At 50.8% G+C, this 13,566-nt stretch overlaps 2 protein-coding genes and 1 pseudogene across 5 annotated transcripts in view; 1 reads left to right on the top strand and 2 right to left on the bottom strand.

Annotated features, from left to right (window-relative positions):
* Positions 1-773, bottom strand: part of Plec (plectin) — a 61,804-nt gene extending 61,031 nt beyond the window's left edge. Inside the window, exon 1 of one of the 2 annotated variants that reach the window (XM_052160834.1) lies at positions 663-773. The gene's annotated coding sequence lies outside the window, so the exon portion shown is untranslated. The remainder of the gene's footprint in view (positions 1-662) is intronic. The other variant, XM_052160839.1, reaches the window with a different exon arrangement.
* A 367-nt stretch (positions 774-1,140) lies between these two features.
* Positions 1,141-12,504, bottom strand: Parp10 (poly(ADP-ribose) polymerase family member 10). Of its 3 annotated transcripts, none has more exons than XM_052160843.1 (11): positions 12,402-12,504; positions 12,114-12,292; positions 11,783-12,037; positions 11,463-11,699; positions 10,646-11,382; positions 10,317-10,538; positions 10,153-10,225; positions 9,304-9,933; positions 9,072-9,205; positions 1,829-2,003; positions 1,141-1,745 (listed from the first exon to the last, which is right to left on the bottom strand). In XM_052160843.1, the coding sequence occupies exons 2-11, from the start codon at positions 12,283-12,285 to the stop codon at positions 1,441-1,443; spliced, it is 2,940 nt and encodes a 979-aa protein (XP_052016803.1). In that variant the 5' UTR covers positions 12,286-12,292; positions 12,402-12,504; the 3' UTR covers positions 1,141-1,440. The 3 variants fall into 3 exon arrangements, with proteins under 3 accessions (XP_052016803.1, XP_052016800.1, XP_052016802.1); XM_052160840.1 differs by having other exon boundaries at positions 12,396-12,486; XM_052160842.1 differs by lacking the exons at positions 1,141-1,745; positions 1,829-2,003 and adding an exon at positions 6,921-8,442 and having other exon boundaries at positions 12,402-12,480.
* LOC127668315 (uncharacterized) lies at positions 4,967-5,089 on the top strand (annotated as a pseudogene).
* Positions 12,505-13,566: the final 1,062 nt, after the last annotated feature.

Below are 13,566 nucleotides of genomic sequence, written 5' to 3' on the forward strand. Positions count from 1 at the left end.
GCATCTACCTCCAAGCTGCCTTTAGGACTCCCCATCACTCTGCCCCACCTCTAGCCGACACAGTCCCACCTCTGTCTCTGCGATCTCTGCAGCAAAGGCCTATAAATAGCTGGAACCGCAGCGGCGTGGGTTGCGGGAACTCGGATGCGGCAAAGCCCGGGGGAGCGGGGCAGCCGCTCTAGCAACCCACCAGCTTACTGCGTGCAGTCAAAGCGCACGCATCCCCACGCGTGCACACGCCCCAGCTCCTTGCCCCAAGAGCACTGGCGTGCGAAGAGGTGAATGGGGCTCTGTCTCAGCGGGGGTGGCACAGAGTGGGGGCACAATGTGGGCTCTGTGCCTCGCCCTCAGGCCAAGGGCTGGGAAAGAGTCAACGGTCCTCAAGCTGGTGCTTCTCTCGACCCCACTCCACCGCGGGGCCCTTCAGTGGCTGTCTCTGTTCCAGCCCCCAACCGAGCCTGCCTTCATCGCGGCGTTTTCTGCCCACACTCAAGCACCTCCCGTCCAGTTCCGCAATTTCCTGATCCCAGGGAGGTGTTGATCTCTGCATAGAGCAAGAGGGGCTGCGAAGCAGCCAGCACCTAGTTCCGGGTGGTCTGAGGCCATCCACCCCTACCCGCCTTTCCCCCCAAACTGCCAACACAACTGGAGCCTCTCCATACCCTCCCAGTTCTACGCTCCTGGTGGTTCCGCTTGCCTCCTCTCCGCCGCTGCAGCCAGACTCCTGGGGCCCAGGAGAACCGCGGAGGCAGCGCGGGCGGGGCTAATCTAGAGCCCCGCCCCGGTCCCACCAAGAGCTGCGCTGCCGGGTACCTCCGAAAGCCAGCAAACGATTCACGCGTGACCGGGCTACGTGCCAAGAGTACTGGACCGGGAGGTTGCAGAACCGGAGCCGAAGATATGACTAGATCAGGCGGCACCCACCGAGTGCGCACACCTTGGTGGGCGGTGCGTGAGGAGACAAGAGATGCTGCCGCCGGCGATCGTGAGGTCGTAGGAGTGCACCGCGTCCAGACGCCTAGATTCACTGCCCACCGCCGCCCCCACCCCTCCGTGAACAGCTGACCGGGTCCCTAGCCACGTGGGTGGCCCCCACTCCCTAAACAGGTCGGATTCCGAATTCCAGCCAGTCCTTCTAACTGGTTTCAAGTACAGGTTTATTCAAAGACAGAGCCCCGCTAGGGCGCGGTCCAACCAAGACGGGTGTGCCTGGTGGTGCACACCCTCCTGCCGTGTTCTGCTGACCCCTGGCGGTCGAGCAGGCCAAGGAACCGATTAGATCTGGCCCTCCCCAGTCCAGTCATCCTGGCAATCCAGCCAGAGACAGGAGCGCTTCCGTGGACAGCTCTGACGCTTAAGGACTTTGTGGAGCAGGGAACCAGAAGCTGGCCTCTTAGGTCAAATAGTCCAGGAAAGAGATCTAACAGACCAAGAGAGTTATCAGGGGGTACCCAGGGTTATGTTCTTGCAGGTGATTAGATGAGTCGGTAGAGCTTGAGTGTCGTGAAAAATGACAAAGATTCTGGGTTGGTGTAGGCAATCCACAGCGCTGTCGTAGCGAAGCACCTGACCGGAAGCCCTCAAAGGAGGCGCCTTCAGATCGGGGGAGCCTTGTCCATAGTCACCGGTCAGCACCTTTGCCACAAACACCGCCTTGTGGCCTTCTGCGTTGGGAGGCGAGTAACGATCCAGTACCGACAGAGAGGCACGCTTGGCGAAGTACACGCCTTGTCCGTAGAGTGTGCCTACAGGACAGGACAGGAGAGTCACCGAGGTGAGGGTCATCAGGGTTAGCATGGCCCGCGTCCGTGCCCTGCACAGGCCTTACCGTTTCGGCCACAGAAACTGCGGTTGAAGCCGTGTGTGCAGATGTCCAGCACTGCAGACTCTGGAGTGCCGTGATAGAGGATCTGCTCCGCCGGGCGTTGCCGGCAGCACTGCATCAAACGCTCCCGATGCAGCTGGTACTGTTGTTGCAGCAATGGGTGTGACACACGTTCTACCTGCCAAGTGCATGGTAGTTGGGGTGAAGTTATTTGGAATCTATCCCTACAACTGCCAGAAGAGAGCTGAACTCAGCAATTTGGTAGAAGGAAGAATTTAGGATTTACGTGAAAACTTGAAAGCCCACCATCATGCTCTGTCCAGAGGAATACAGGAACTGTCTCTCTCCATGGGACAAGTGACACTGGAGAGCTAGCTTCCAGGAAGGCCTAACTCCTCCAGAGAGCCCTGCAGGTGGGTAGACCCCACCCCACTCACCTAAACTTAGGACCAATAATCGGGCTTCAACAGTAAAAAGCCAAGCCAGGAGCCTAAATTGCCTCAGCACTGGAAAGTTCAGACAGCAGAGAAGACTTCAGCCAACCAACCTCTGTTCCTGAAGCAACAAACTCAGGGTTTCAAACAGAGCTTTTAAAGAAACACTTACTGGCCTTTTAGGAGGAGGCAGACGCATACCACATCCACAAAACAAAACTACCTGCTATGAAAAGGTCTGGACATTAGAAACAGGACATTTAGGATGAGATTTCAAGGCTGGAGATGCAGTGCGGAGGACAGAGCGCTTGCTTAGCAAGTGGGATGGATCCCCAAGATAAAAAAAAAAAAGAGGAAAGGAAAAGCCAGGAGGTGACCTGCACCTTTAATCCCAGCACTTGGGAGGCAGAGGCAGGCAGATCTCTTAGTTTGAGGCCAGCCTGGTTTACAGAGGGAGTTCCGGGCTATACGGCCAGGGCTATACAGAGAAATCCTGTCTCAAAAAATAGATAGATAGATAGATAGATAGATAGATAGATAGATAGATAGATAGATGAAAGTGATGGGTAAGAGAGAGAGGAAGAGAAGAAATAGCAGAGGAAGGGAGGGAAGGATTGCTGAGCTAATTCTGTTCGTGGGCTAGATAATGAGGTGGTTAAAGCTACAGATTCAACTACGTGGTGGTCTAGGAGGATCTAAGAAAGGGTGCTGAGAACAGAGCTAAGGGACAAGAGAAAGCAGCGAGGAGAGGACAGGGAAGCACATGAAGCAGATGGAGACAGTCCAGGCTCCGCTTCCTAAGAAGGTGGTGCACCTGGGAACAAAGTGGACAATGTGTCCCTGGGCTGGAGGCCGTTGTCACCAGATGGAGAGATCCATGAAGTGCCAAGGACATTGGGAAGGTATGCCCCTGGCGCCTAACAGAAAGCCACAGCTTTTGAAGTGAAAAAAAAAATTTGCAAGTAAACACATGCACACCAAGGTCAGGATGCAAGTACAAACGGGAAGACATTCCAGCGTGGGTTTCTCGGGACCAATACTGGACGCTGGTATAGCATCAAGCATGGGACGGAGACAGCTCAGCAGTTAGGAGTGCACACTGCTCTTGTAGAGGACCCATGTCAGGTGACTCACAACTGCCTGTAATTCCAGCTCCAGAGCGAACAGAGACCTCCACGGTCACCTGCATTCACGTGCACATAATCCCCCACCCCGCCCACCTACCCTGAACAGCACCACACAATTCTTTTAATCTTAAAAAAAAAAAAATCCACCGGGCGGTGGTGGCGCACGCCTGTAATTCCAGCACTATGGGAGGCAGAGGCAGGCGAATTTCTGAGTTCAAGGACAGCCTGGTCTATGGAGTGAGTTCCGGGACAGCCAGGGCTATACAGAGAAACCCTGTCTCGAAAAAAATCAAAGCCAAAAAGCCAAAAAGCCAAAAAGCCAAAAAAAAAAAAAAAAAAAAAATCCAATGATCTTTCTACCTTTCCAAGAAATGGGGAGTGGTGGGGGAAGCTATAAGATGACCCAGAAAGATAAGATCATGGCTCTGCAAGCCTAGAACCTGAATTCAGGCCCCAGAACCCACCCACATAAAGATGGGAGAAGAGCAATGTTTTCATAAATCTGAAGTATATGTACATATATACATATATATGTACACACACACACACATATATTCTAAACACTGTATCCCAGCCAATTGAAAGACCACAAAATTTACATATGTATTAAGTTAGAGCTAGGTGTGGTGGCTCACGCCTTAAATTCCAGTACTCAGAAGGCAGAGAAAGCCAAATCTCTGTGGGTTCAAGGCCAGCCTACTTCTCCACAGTGAAAGCCAGGAAATACAGGGCTCCACAGTGAGGCCCTGATAAATAAAATAAAATAAAATAAGAGTTGTGAAACAATCCTCTAGTTATAAAAGGCTATGTGCATACCTTTTCGTTTTTTGAGACACGGTTTTGCTCTATACCCCAGACTAGCCCTTACTACGTATACCAGCCTCAAACTTTCAGGTATCCCCTGGCCTCAACCTCTCAAATGCCTGGATTATAAGCATTTACCACTACACTCAGTTGTTACTGTAACTTAAAACTCAGAACTACCTACTCACAGACACCCCTATGTAGCAGGAGAGTCTTCACATCAGGGGCCAAGGGGTCAGCTTACCCCGAAGTCAAGCACGACTCAGAAGAGACAAGGAAAGTGTGAAACACACACACACACACACACACACACACACACACACAAGAAGACACTAAGTCCCCAAATATTCTCTCATCCAGTGTTGTTTGTTTGTTGTTTTGTTGTTGCTTTCTGAGATATAGTCTCTTGTGCTAGGCTAGCCTTGACCCCTCGTACCTCAGCTAGTATGTAGCAGAGGATGTCCTCCTTCTCCTGGCCCTCACGGCGGGGATTCTGTGCCACCATGCCCTGCTGTTCACTGTTGGGAACTGAACCCAGGGCTCTGCAAATGCTAGGAAGAGCTACGGTCTTGGTTTACTGCACAGGATTGTAAGGTGTTTTGTTTTATGTGTTTGTTTGCCCTCTTTAAGATTTTTTGTTTTTGCAGGGCTGTGGTGGTGCACGCCTGTAATCCCAGCACTTGGGAGGCAGAGGCAGGCAGATTTCTGAGTTCGAGGCCAGCCTGGTCTACAGAGTGAGTTCCAGGACAGCCAGGGCTATACAGAGAAACCCTGTCTTGAAAAAACCAAATCCTCCCCAGGGGGACTTTGGTGTGCAGTGGTTGCAAACAGCAGCTTCCTTGGTAGTGTATGCAGCCTATTGTCTATATGGGTTGCCTCAAGGGACCTTAGAGACAATTTTCTGGCAGTTAATAATCAAGTCTCTGATTACAATGCTGTCCCTGATCTAGGCTCCAGACAGGTATGTGTGGTGCTTTTGGGAAGCCCCAGGGCACAGTGGCCAGGGTTCACATTGGCCAGGTCATCATATCCATCCACACCAAGTTGCAGAATAAGGAACATGTGATTGAGACTCTGCACAGAGCCAAGTTCAAGTTCTCTGGCCGCCAGAAGATCCACATCTCAAAGAAGTGGGGCTTCACCAAGTTTAATACAGATGAATTTGAAAACATGATTGCTGAGAAGCGCCTCATTCCTGATGGCTGTGGTGTCAAATATATCCCCAATCATGGTCCTCTGGAAAGTGGAGAGCCCTGCATTCCTGAAGGCTTCCACAGTGCTCTCCTATACCCTATCTATAAAATCATGTTCAATGATAAATCTTGCATCAATTCCGGAAACAAAACAAAACAAAAACAAAAACAAAAACAAAAAATAAAAAAAATAAAAAAAATAAAGATTTTTTTGTGTTTGTATGTGTAGGTACACTCAGAAGCCAAAAGAGGGCACCAGTGGTCTCCTGGACTTGGAGTGACAAGGCAGTTGTGAATGGCCTAACATGGTAGGTATTTGGCAAACTCTGAAAGTGTGGAGCAAGCTCCCCTAACCACTGCACCAACTCCCCAGGCTCACCGCAGCTTTTTTGTTTTTTGTTTTTTACTTTAAAAAGATCGGGTTTAGCGGGGTGGTGGTGGTGGTGGCGGCAGCGGCGGCGGGCGCGGCACACACCTTTAATCCCAGCACTTGGGAGGCAGAGGCAGGCAGATTTCTGAGTTTGAGGCCAGCCTGGTCTACAGAGTGAGTTCCAGGACAGCCAGGGCTACATAGAGAAAGCCTGTCTCGAAAAAACAAAAAACAAAACAAAACAAAAAAACAAAAATCAAAAGACAAACAAAAAAAAAAGGGGGGGTTTTGTTTTTGTTTTTAGGGGCTGGAGAGATGGCTCTGTAAGTCAAAAAGCTGTGGCTAGTCTTCTAAAAGACATGGGTTCAATTCCCAAGACCCATATGATGCTCTCTTCTGGCATCCTTGCGTATCAGGCACACACATGGTGCACAGACATATATACAAGCAAAACACTCATATGCATACCATAAAATAAAAATTGAAAAAATATATGCTAAAAAATAGATTTTTGTTGGGCTGGAGAGATGGTTCAGCAGTTAAGAACACTGACTGCTCTTCCAAAGGTCCTGAGTTCAAATTCCAACAACCACATGGTGGCTCACAACCATCGTAATGAGATCTAACGCCCTCTTCTGGTGTGTCTGAAGACAGCTACAGCATACTTACATATAATAGATAAATAAATCTTTAAAAAAATAGGTTTTGATAACATCTGTGAGTGGTTTGCCTGCACATTTTTCTATACACCACACACATGTCTGGTGCCAGCAAAGTTCAGAAGTGGACATTGGGTTCCCTGGGACTGGAATTACAGATGCTTGTGAACTATCATATAATTGCTGAGAACCAAACCCAGGTCTTATGCAAGAGTAACAAATGTTCTTAGCCTCTGAGCTGTCTCTCCAGCTCCAACAGTTTTGATTGCTTGTTTGCTTTGTTTTCTTGGTTTTTTTGAGACAGGATTTCTCTGTGTAGCCTTGGCTGTCCTGAAACTTGCTCTGTAGACCAGGCTGGCCTTAAACTCAGAGAGATTTGCCTGCCTCTGCCTTCTGAGTGCTGGAATTAAAGGCCTGTACTTCCACAGTTTAACAAACACGGTCACGTTTACCTGGTGTGATGCAAAGTTTGGTATTTTTTTCATTATCAACATAGAGCCAAAGCATGGAGACTATCAAGTGCAGTTGATTTATACACCTTAACTACATAGTATATACAAATTATGAGATGGGAGGAGGAAGAGATGATGGAAAAAGAAAACCCATTCTATGCTTCTGTGTATAACTAGACAGGCAAAAAAAAAAAGTCTCTAAAGTAATAGCAGGAAAAGAACCATAAATGTGCCATTTTAAGTGATAGATATCCTAGAAGATCCTAGAAGATTCGAGTAAACGAATGTTACTAACAAAATCACAGGCTGTGAACAGAGAGATGGCAGCTGCTGCGGCCATGATGCTGGTGGTCAAAGGTCATAGCTGCAGTCAGGGCCCACTGGTGACCTTCCTAACCTCCAGAGAAGACCAGCCATCTCTATGTGAAGACTGAGGCTGCTAGCCCCACCCACAATCATTAGCATCGAGAGTAGAGAGCACCTTGTCCAGTCTTACCACACAGTGACAACTCCCCTGTCCGTTGTTGTTTTTTTTTTTTTTTTTTTTTTTTTTGGTAAATGCATATGAGCACACTGCAGCTGCCTTTAGACACCCCAGAAGATGGCATCAGATCTCATTACAGATGGTTGGGAGCCACCATGTGGTTCCTGGGAATTGAACTCAGAACCTCCGGAAGAGCAGTCAGTGCTCTTAACTGCTGAGCCATCTCTCCAGCCCTCTTCTGTCCTTTCTACCCATATATGGCCATCTCTCTTTAGCATCATCTATGAGCGTATCCAGTCTTCTGGGTGAAAGGGCTGTCGGTCATCGTGTTCTCTCCCAGCTGACTGTCTATCTCCATAGCATGCTTCCAGGGATGTCTCTGTTGTCACCCTCCTGCATGTTCTTTGTTCCCTTGTCACAGGGAGCAGACTAGGCTGACAAGCCCTCTCTTCTTCGCAGCCTTTATTTATTTATTTATTTATTTAGAAACCAAATCTCACTGTATAACTCTGGCTGGACTGGAACTCACTATGTAGACCAGGCTAGCCTCAAACTCACAGGTCCATCTGCCTCTGCTTTTCTTTGTTCACATACCTGGAATGCTGGGGAGGGGAATCTAAGGTTCCCCCTTCCTTGGTACTAGCTTGTTTTTTGCCCATGTTCATTGTTGCCAAATTTAGCAAGAATACAGGAGGAGTAGCCACTATAAATATATACAATACATATATGTATGCATATTTTTTCCACTAATCTGTATTTCTAGCTACACACACACACACACACACACACACACACACACACGGGTATTATTTTAGACTGTGGGGCTAGCCCTTTGCCAGAACAGGCCCTCTGTTGGAGACAGAAAGCCCCTACTCCACCCCTATACAGACAAGAACAAGAAGAGTAACCCTCACATTGGCCACCAGATGGTATCAACTGTGGCACAGACAGTCCTACAGTCCCCAGTAGAGAGCCTCACTCAGGCAGGCCTGTCAGATCCCCTGGTCCTTATACCCTTCTGTTTATCTTCCTCAGATTCCAAATGTTCTCCCGGCAAAGAAGGGGTGCTTATCCATTGCAGGGAGCAGAGGAACCTGAGTGAATGAAGTCCTGAATAAATGTGTGTTGTTGACATGGGGGAGCCATTTCAAGACCCCCAGAACCTTGGAAAGCCTTCTCCCTGTAAAAGGTCAGAGGCATAGCAAAACCTTCCTCTAGTCCAGTTGTAGATGTTGATGGTGTGCACAGAAAGATGTCCACCATAGCTTTCTTTGCTAGAATATTTACTGCCCAAAGACCACTCCTAACAGAGATTTCCTAAACCTGCCTTCTCAAGGCGCACGCCTGTTAATCCCAGCACTCTGGGAGGCAGAGGCAGGCAGATTTCTGAGTTCAAAGGCAGCCGGGTCTACAGATTGATTTGTTTTGTTTTGTTTTGTTTTTTATGGATTTGGGCTTTTTTTTTTTTTTTTTTTTTTTTGAGACAGGGTTTTTCTTATAGCCCTGGCTGTCCTGGAACTCACTGTGTAGACCAGGCTGGCCTTGAACTCAGAAATCTGCCTGCCTCTGCCTCCCAAGTGCTAGGATTACAGGTGTGCGCCACCACGCCTGGCCGGGCAATCCTTTCTATCAGCTTTCAACAGATCCACTTTAAGCTGCTTTTGGTCAATTGACCCTAATTTAACACAGGGCACAAGGCCAGCAACACAGGGCATGAACTCACTCGAACAATGCAGATCCTGCTGTGGGCAGCATCCAGGGTGTTATAAAAGGCCTGCACCACGTCTTGGAACTCCTTGGAATTCTCTTCCAGGGCCTCCAGCCTCCCCAAGGGTTCTTTCAGCCCCTGCTCAGACACTGACACACAGGAAGAAAGGACATCAGGGCCATGTCTCAAGCCCTAGCTTAAAAGCTAACCCATTGCACCCTCCCCCAAGTCCAAGGTACAGACTCACAGTTGGTTTTTGAGGCCTCCAAAGGAAAGGTCAAATTCTGGTCCCCGGGGCCAACAAGCAGAGCAGCCAAGTGGCGAGCTGCACGGGCAGGCTGAACCCCAAAGCCACGGAGGACAACGTGGTCACCACGGAGGGTAACACTCACATCGTGACGCCTCTCCAGACGAGCCCCAAGTTCTATGGGCAGCATACACCCTTGGAGACTCACTGTCTCCTCCCGAAGGTGTTCTTCCAAGGCATCAGATAATGCCTGATTCAATTCCTCCATGTCCTGCTCAAAGGATGTGTGCACCACCAGCTGGGCCCTGCCCCCAGTGTCCTCACCCAGGGTCTCTTCCGCTTCTAACAGGGAGAGGGCCATGGCCCGCCTTAGTGCATTAGCCTCCTGCTGATCAGCCACCTGGCTTTGAGACTCCAAGGACCGGTGGATAGCCAGTTGTAGTGTGGCTTCTTCTTCTAATCGCCCGGGTGTCCCAGTGCTAAGGGCCACAGGCTCCTCCCCAGCCTCAAGTGTGGGGATGTCCTGTTCCTGCTCTGGAACTGTCTCCTCTAGCCTTCCAGGTGTCTCCTGAGGCATCCTGTCCTCCTCATGTGGGCCCTCCAGGGTAGCCAGCAGCTCTCGGACTTCCTCTAAAGGCAAAAAGAGGCCGCTGGGTCAAGGGTTGGGCCCAGCCAGGGGGCTGATGATAACCAGTAGGATGGATTGGTATAGATATAAAACGTTGGAGATCATATTTGTGGGTGCAGGGTAGGTCAAAAGGGGGTCACTGAACAAGTGGTAGGGCAGGGCAGGGAGAGGATTGTTAAGAAAGGACCACAGGACATACTAGGGCTCCCTAGGAGTCCTACCCAGTCTTATGTTCTCCTGATCGATGCCTGTACTGTGGTCATGGAGGACGTGGAGGGCCTCAGTGGGATCTGTCTGTGGGCAGAGGATGTCAGGGTCACAGCAGAGGAGGAGGCATCTAGGTCCGGCATGTGAGAAAAAAGACAAAGGCAGAACTCCATCTTACCCTTTCAGGGTCTATGTCCAGGGCAGCGCTGGCCAGATGTTCTGTCCCGAAGATGCACTGGAACTGAGCCTCCAGTCTGTGAAGAAGGTGCTGCCCCTCTGCACCCAGCAGGAACCGGGCACTGCCTGGGTGCTTCATGTTCAGCGTGTGACAACTAATGCTTCCCAGCACACTCTGTAGCAACTCTTGGGCTGCCTGACAGGGGGCCCTGGCTCCACAAAGCTGCGGGACCACAAGGAGGACAGTTTATGGGGTTCAGAGCACAGGAAAGGTACCCGGACATCAGTAAGACAAGAGGCAAAGTTGGGGTCATCCTGAGGGTCACATACCCGAAAGCCAGTTACATCCACTCCTTCAAGTGGGAAAAGAGCGACATCTTCCAGGCTGGCAAGCAGGTCCTCATAATGGAGCTGCAGGAAACGCATGGCCCCCGGCTCCATCGACATCACCATGTCTACCAGGCCCTCTTGATTCTGCACCTCCCCATCCCCAGGGCTCTCCAGCCCTGTCTCTTCAGACTCCGTAGCCGTCGTCCCCACTAGGCCCATTATCTCCTCCTGCCCTGGTGAGTCTATGGTAACTTCCCCCTGGCTCTCCTGCTCCTGAACACCCATTGGTTCTGGGGCCAAGGGTCCTACTTGCTCTGGGAGCTCTGTAAAGCTTTCTACTGGATCTACCAAGCTTGTAGACCCCATAACCCCCTGACTTATGAAACCTGTCTGCTCTGGAGAGCCCATAGTTCTCAGAAGTATAGGCTCCTCTTGCTCCAGAGACCTCAGAGATCCTGAGTCAATTGACACGGCCTGTCCTGCAGCTTCTACAGGTCCTGCCTCTGTCCCTAATTGTCCTGGTGCCTCCCCAGAGCCCACAGTCATAGTCAGAGCCCCGGCCAGTCCCCCAGCCTCTGTAAAACTATGATCGACGACTGCAGGTTCTTGCATAGCTGAACGATCCCCACCACTGATGCCCTCAGCAAGTGTCTCTGGCTCTAGGACATCATAGTGGGGGACAAGGCTCAACTCAGAGCCCTGGAGCCAGTGTTTCTGCTTCAGCACCCGTTCAGCCACTGCAGGAAGAGAGAAAACAGAAAGCACACTGAGTTTCTAGCATAGAGGAAGGGTCTTCCTAGCTTCAGGCGCCACTTACCCTTCCATTGCTGAAAGGAGATGACAGTGCCCAGTTGCCCAGGCAGGCTGCGCAGACCCTCCAAGGGTCCCCCACCACTGCGACGCTCATTTTCCAGGTACAGCTCCAGCAATAACAGGTCCACCGGAGCAGCGCTGTCCACCACACGAACTTCTCGGGTCTGGGGCACCCAGGCCAAGGACACGATGGTTCCATTCAGGGGCAGATTCTGGGCCTGTTCCACCAGGGCACAGACCTCTGTAAGGAATATATGAGTCAACTCGGGTACCCTCCTTGACTAGAAGCTATGCCCCCAACCCTGCCTCTCACATGCCTCTCACCTGCCTCAGAAAGGGGCATGGATAACTGGACCAGAGCACAGTCCTGCCGGGGACTGGCCAGAGCACGGCAAGTCTGCAGGGGATGCCCTGCTGCACATAGCAAGGCCTGAACATGCTGCTCCAGGCTCAGAGGTGAAGTGCCAGGTGGCAGTTGTTGGAGAAGCACACGTTCAGGGGCCCGGGGAGGGGCTGGCCTCAGGTTCAGCTGGACACCATGTAATCGGTGCTCTGCCTGGGCTAAGACCCTCTTTGCATCTGTGAGCAGAGACAATGTGTCAGAGATGGCCAAGCTTCAGGACGCCTAGGCAACCTCTTGAGTCAACCTCCCCACCTGCAGAATCTTGAAAGACGAGGATACCGCCACAGCCAAGCCTCTGCCAGCTGAGGAGAGGTCCTCCACCAGAGCGACGGTGGTTTTCAAAGTACAGTGTGAGCAGTTCATCGGGTATTTCAGAGGGCAGTCCCCGGAGCTCCAAGGCTGCCCCTGCCTCCACCTCTGCCATCGGAATCCTGGGGTGTGACACAAGGGAAGGGAAGAAGACCGCTCGGCTCGCTCCACCTGTTCTGTCCTCTCTCCCACACTCCTAGCTGCTCCCCCATACCCCATATTTACCCTCACCTCTGCTGTCCCAGGCCGGTTGGGTAGGGGTGCTGTCCTTTCCAAGCAGAAGGCCTTGAGGTGGGAAAGCAAAAGTGAAACTGACTGGGGACAGGAAAGAGGGAGGAGCTAAGGCAGAGGCTGTAAGTAGTTCAGGAGCTTCCTCTATTGCTACAGCCTTAACCCTCAGTCCCCAGGGAACTTCTAGGGACCTTTCTGCCAGCCCATCTGCCAGCCACTTGACTAGCGGGGTGGCCCAGATGTCTCCTAGACCTTCTCTTCTTTCTTGACTTCTCTTTGTGGCTAATCACCCTCTCTATGGAATGCTTGAGATACTGTCACTCTGTCAGCCCCTAAGCCCCCGACCTCAAGAATCTGGGTGCTGGGTCCTGGACATAAGCAGTGCTGATCTTATAGGCTGGCCCCTGGCTGGAGCTGGCTCTTAGAAATCTTCAAACCCAGAGGGTAACCAGCTTCCTCCTCCTCCTCCTCCTCTTCTTCTTCTTCTGATTTATTTATTTATTTTATGTATATGAGTACACTGTAGCTGTACAGATGGTTGTGAGCCATCATGTGGTTGCTGGGAATTGAACTCAAGACCTCTGCTCACTCCGGCCCAAAGATTTTATTTATTATCATATGCAAGTACACTGTAGTTGTCTTCAGACACACCAGAAGAGAGGACATCAGATCTCATTACAGATGGTTGTGAGCCACCATGTGGTTGCTGGGATTTGAACTCAGGACCCCGAAGGTCCTGAGGAAAAGCAGGACCGGAAGAGCAGTCAGTGCTCTTAACTGCTGAGCCATCTCTCCAGCCCCCCAGCCTTGCTTCTGAGTGCTGAGGGTGAGTGAGAAGTTCCACCCTTTGACCTCCAAAATCTCAGACCCAGAGACAAGTCTTAAAAAGCCCTTGCTGTCATACTGAGTTCTGACCCCTGGGTCTCATATGATGGAGACGAGAACTGATTCCTGCAGGTTGTCTGTCTTCCACACATGTGCCACAGCACGGCAGGCACATGCATAAACAAATAAAACATGACTATTAAAAGTGTGGCTCACAAGTGTTTCCTTCAGCCTGTGTCTGCCTAGCCCTTCTTTCGAAGCTTGCTCATCAGCATTGCCTCACTGTAGCCACTATGCTGAGACGCCTTTCCGCCACTGATCCTTACACAGACGGGAAGCC

Source organism: Apodemus sylvaticus, chromosome 17 (assembly GCF_947179515.1).
Source record: "Apodemus sylvaticus chromosome 17, mApoSyl1.1, whole genome shotgun sequence".
NCBI lineage: Eukaryota > Metazoa > Chordata > Mammalia > Rodentia > Muridae > Apodemus > Apodemus sylvaticus.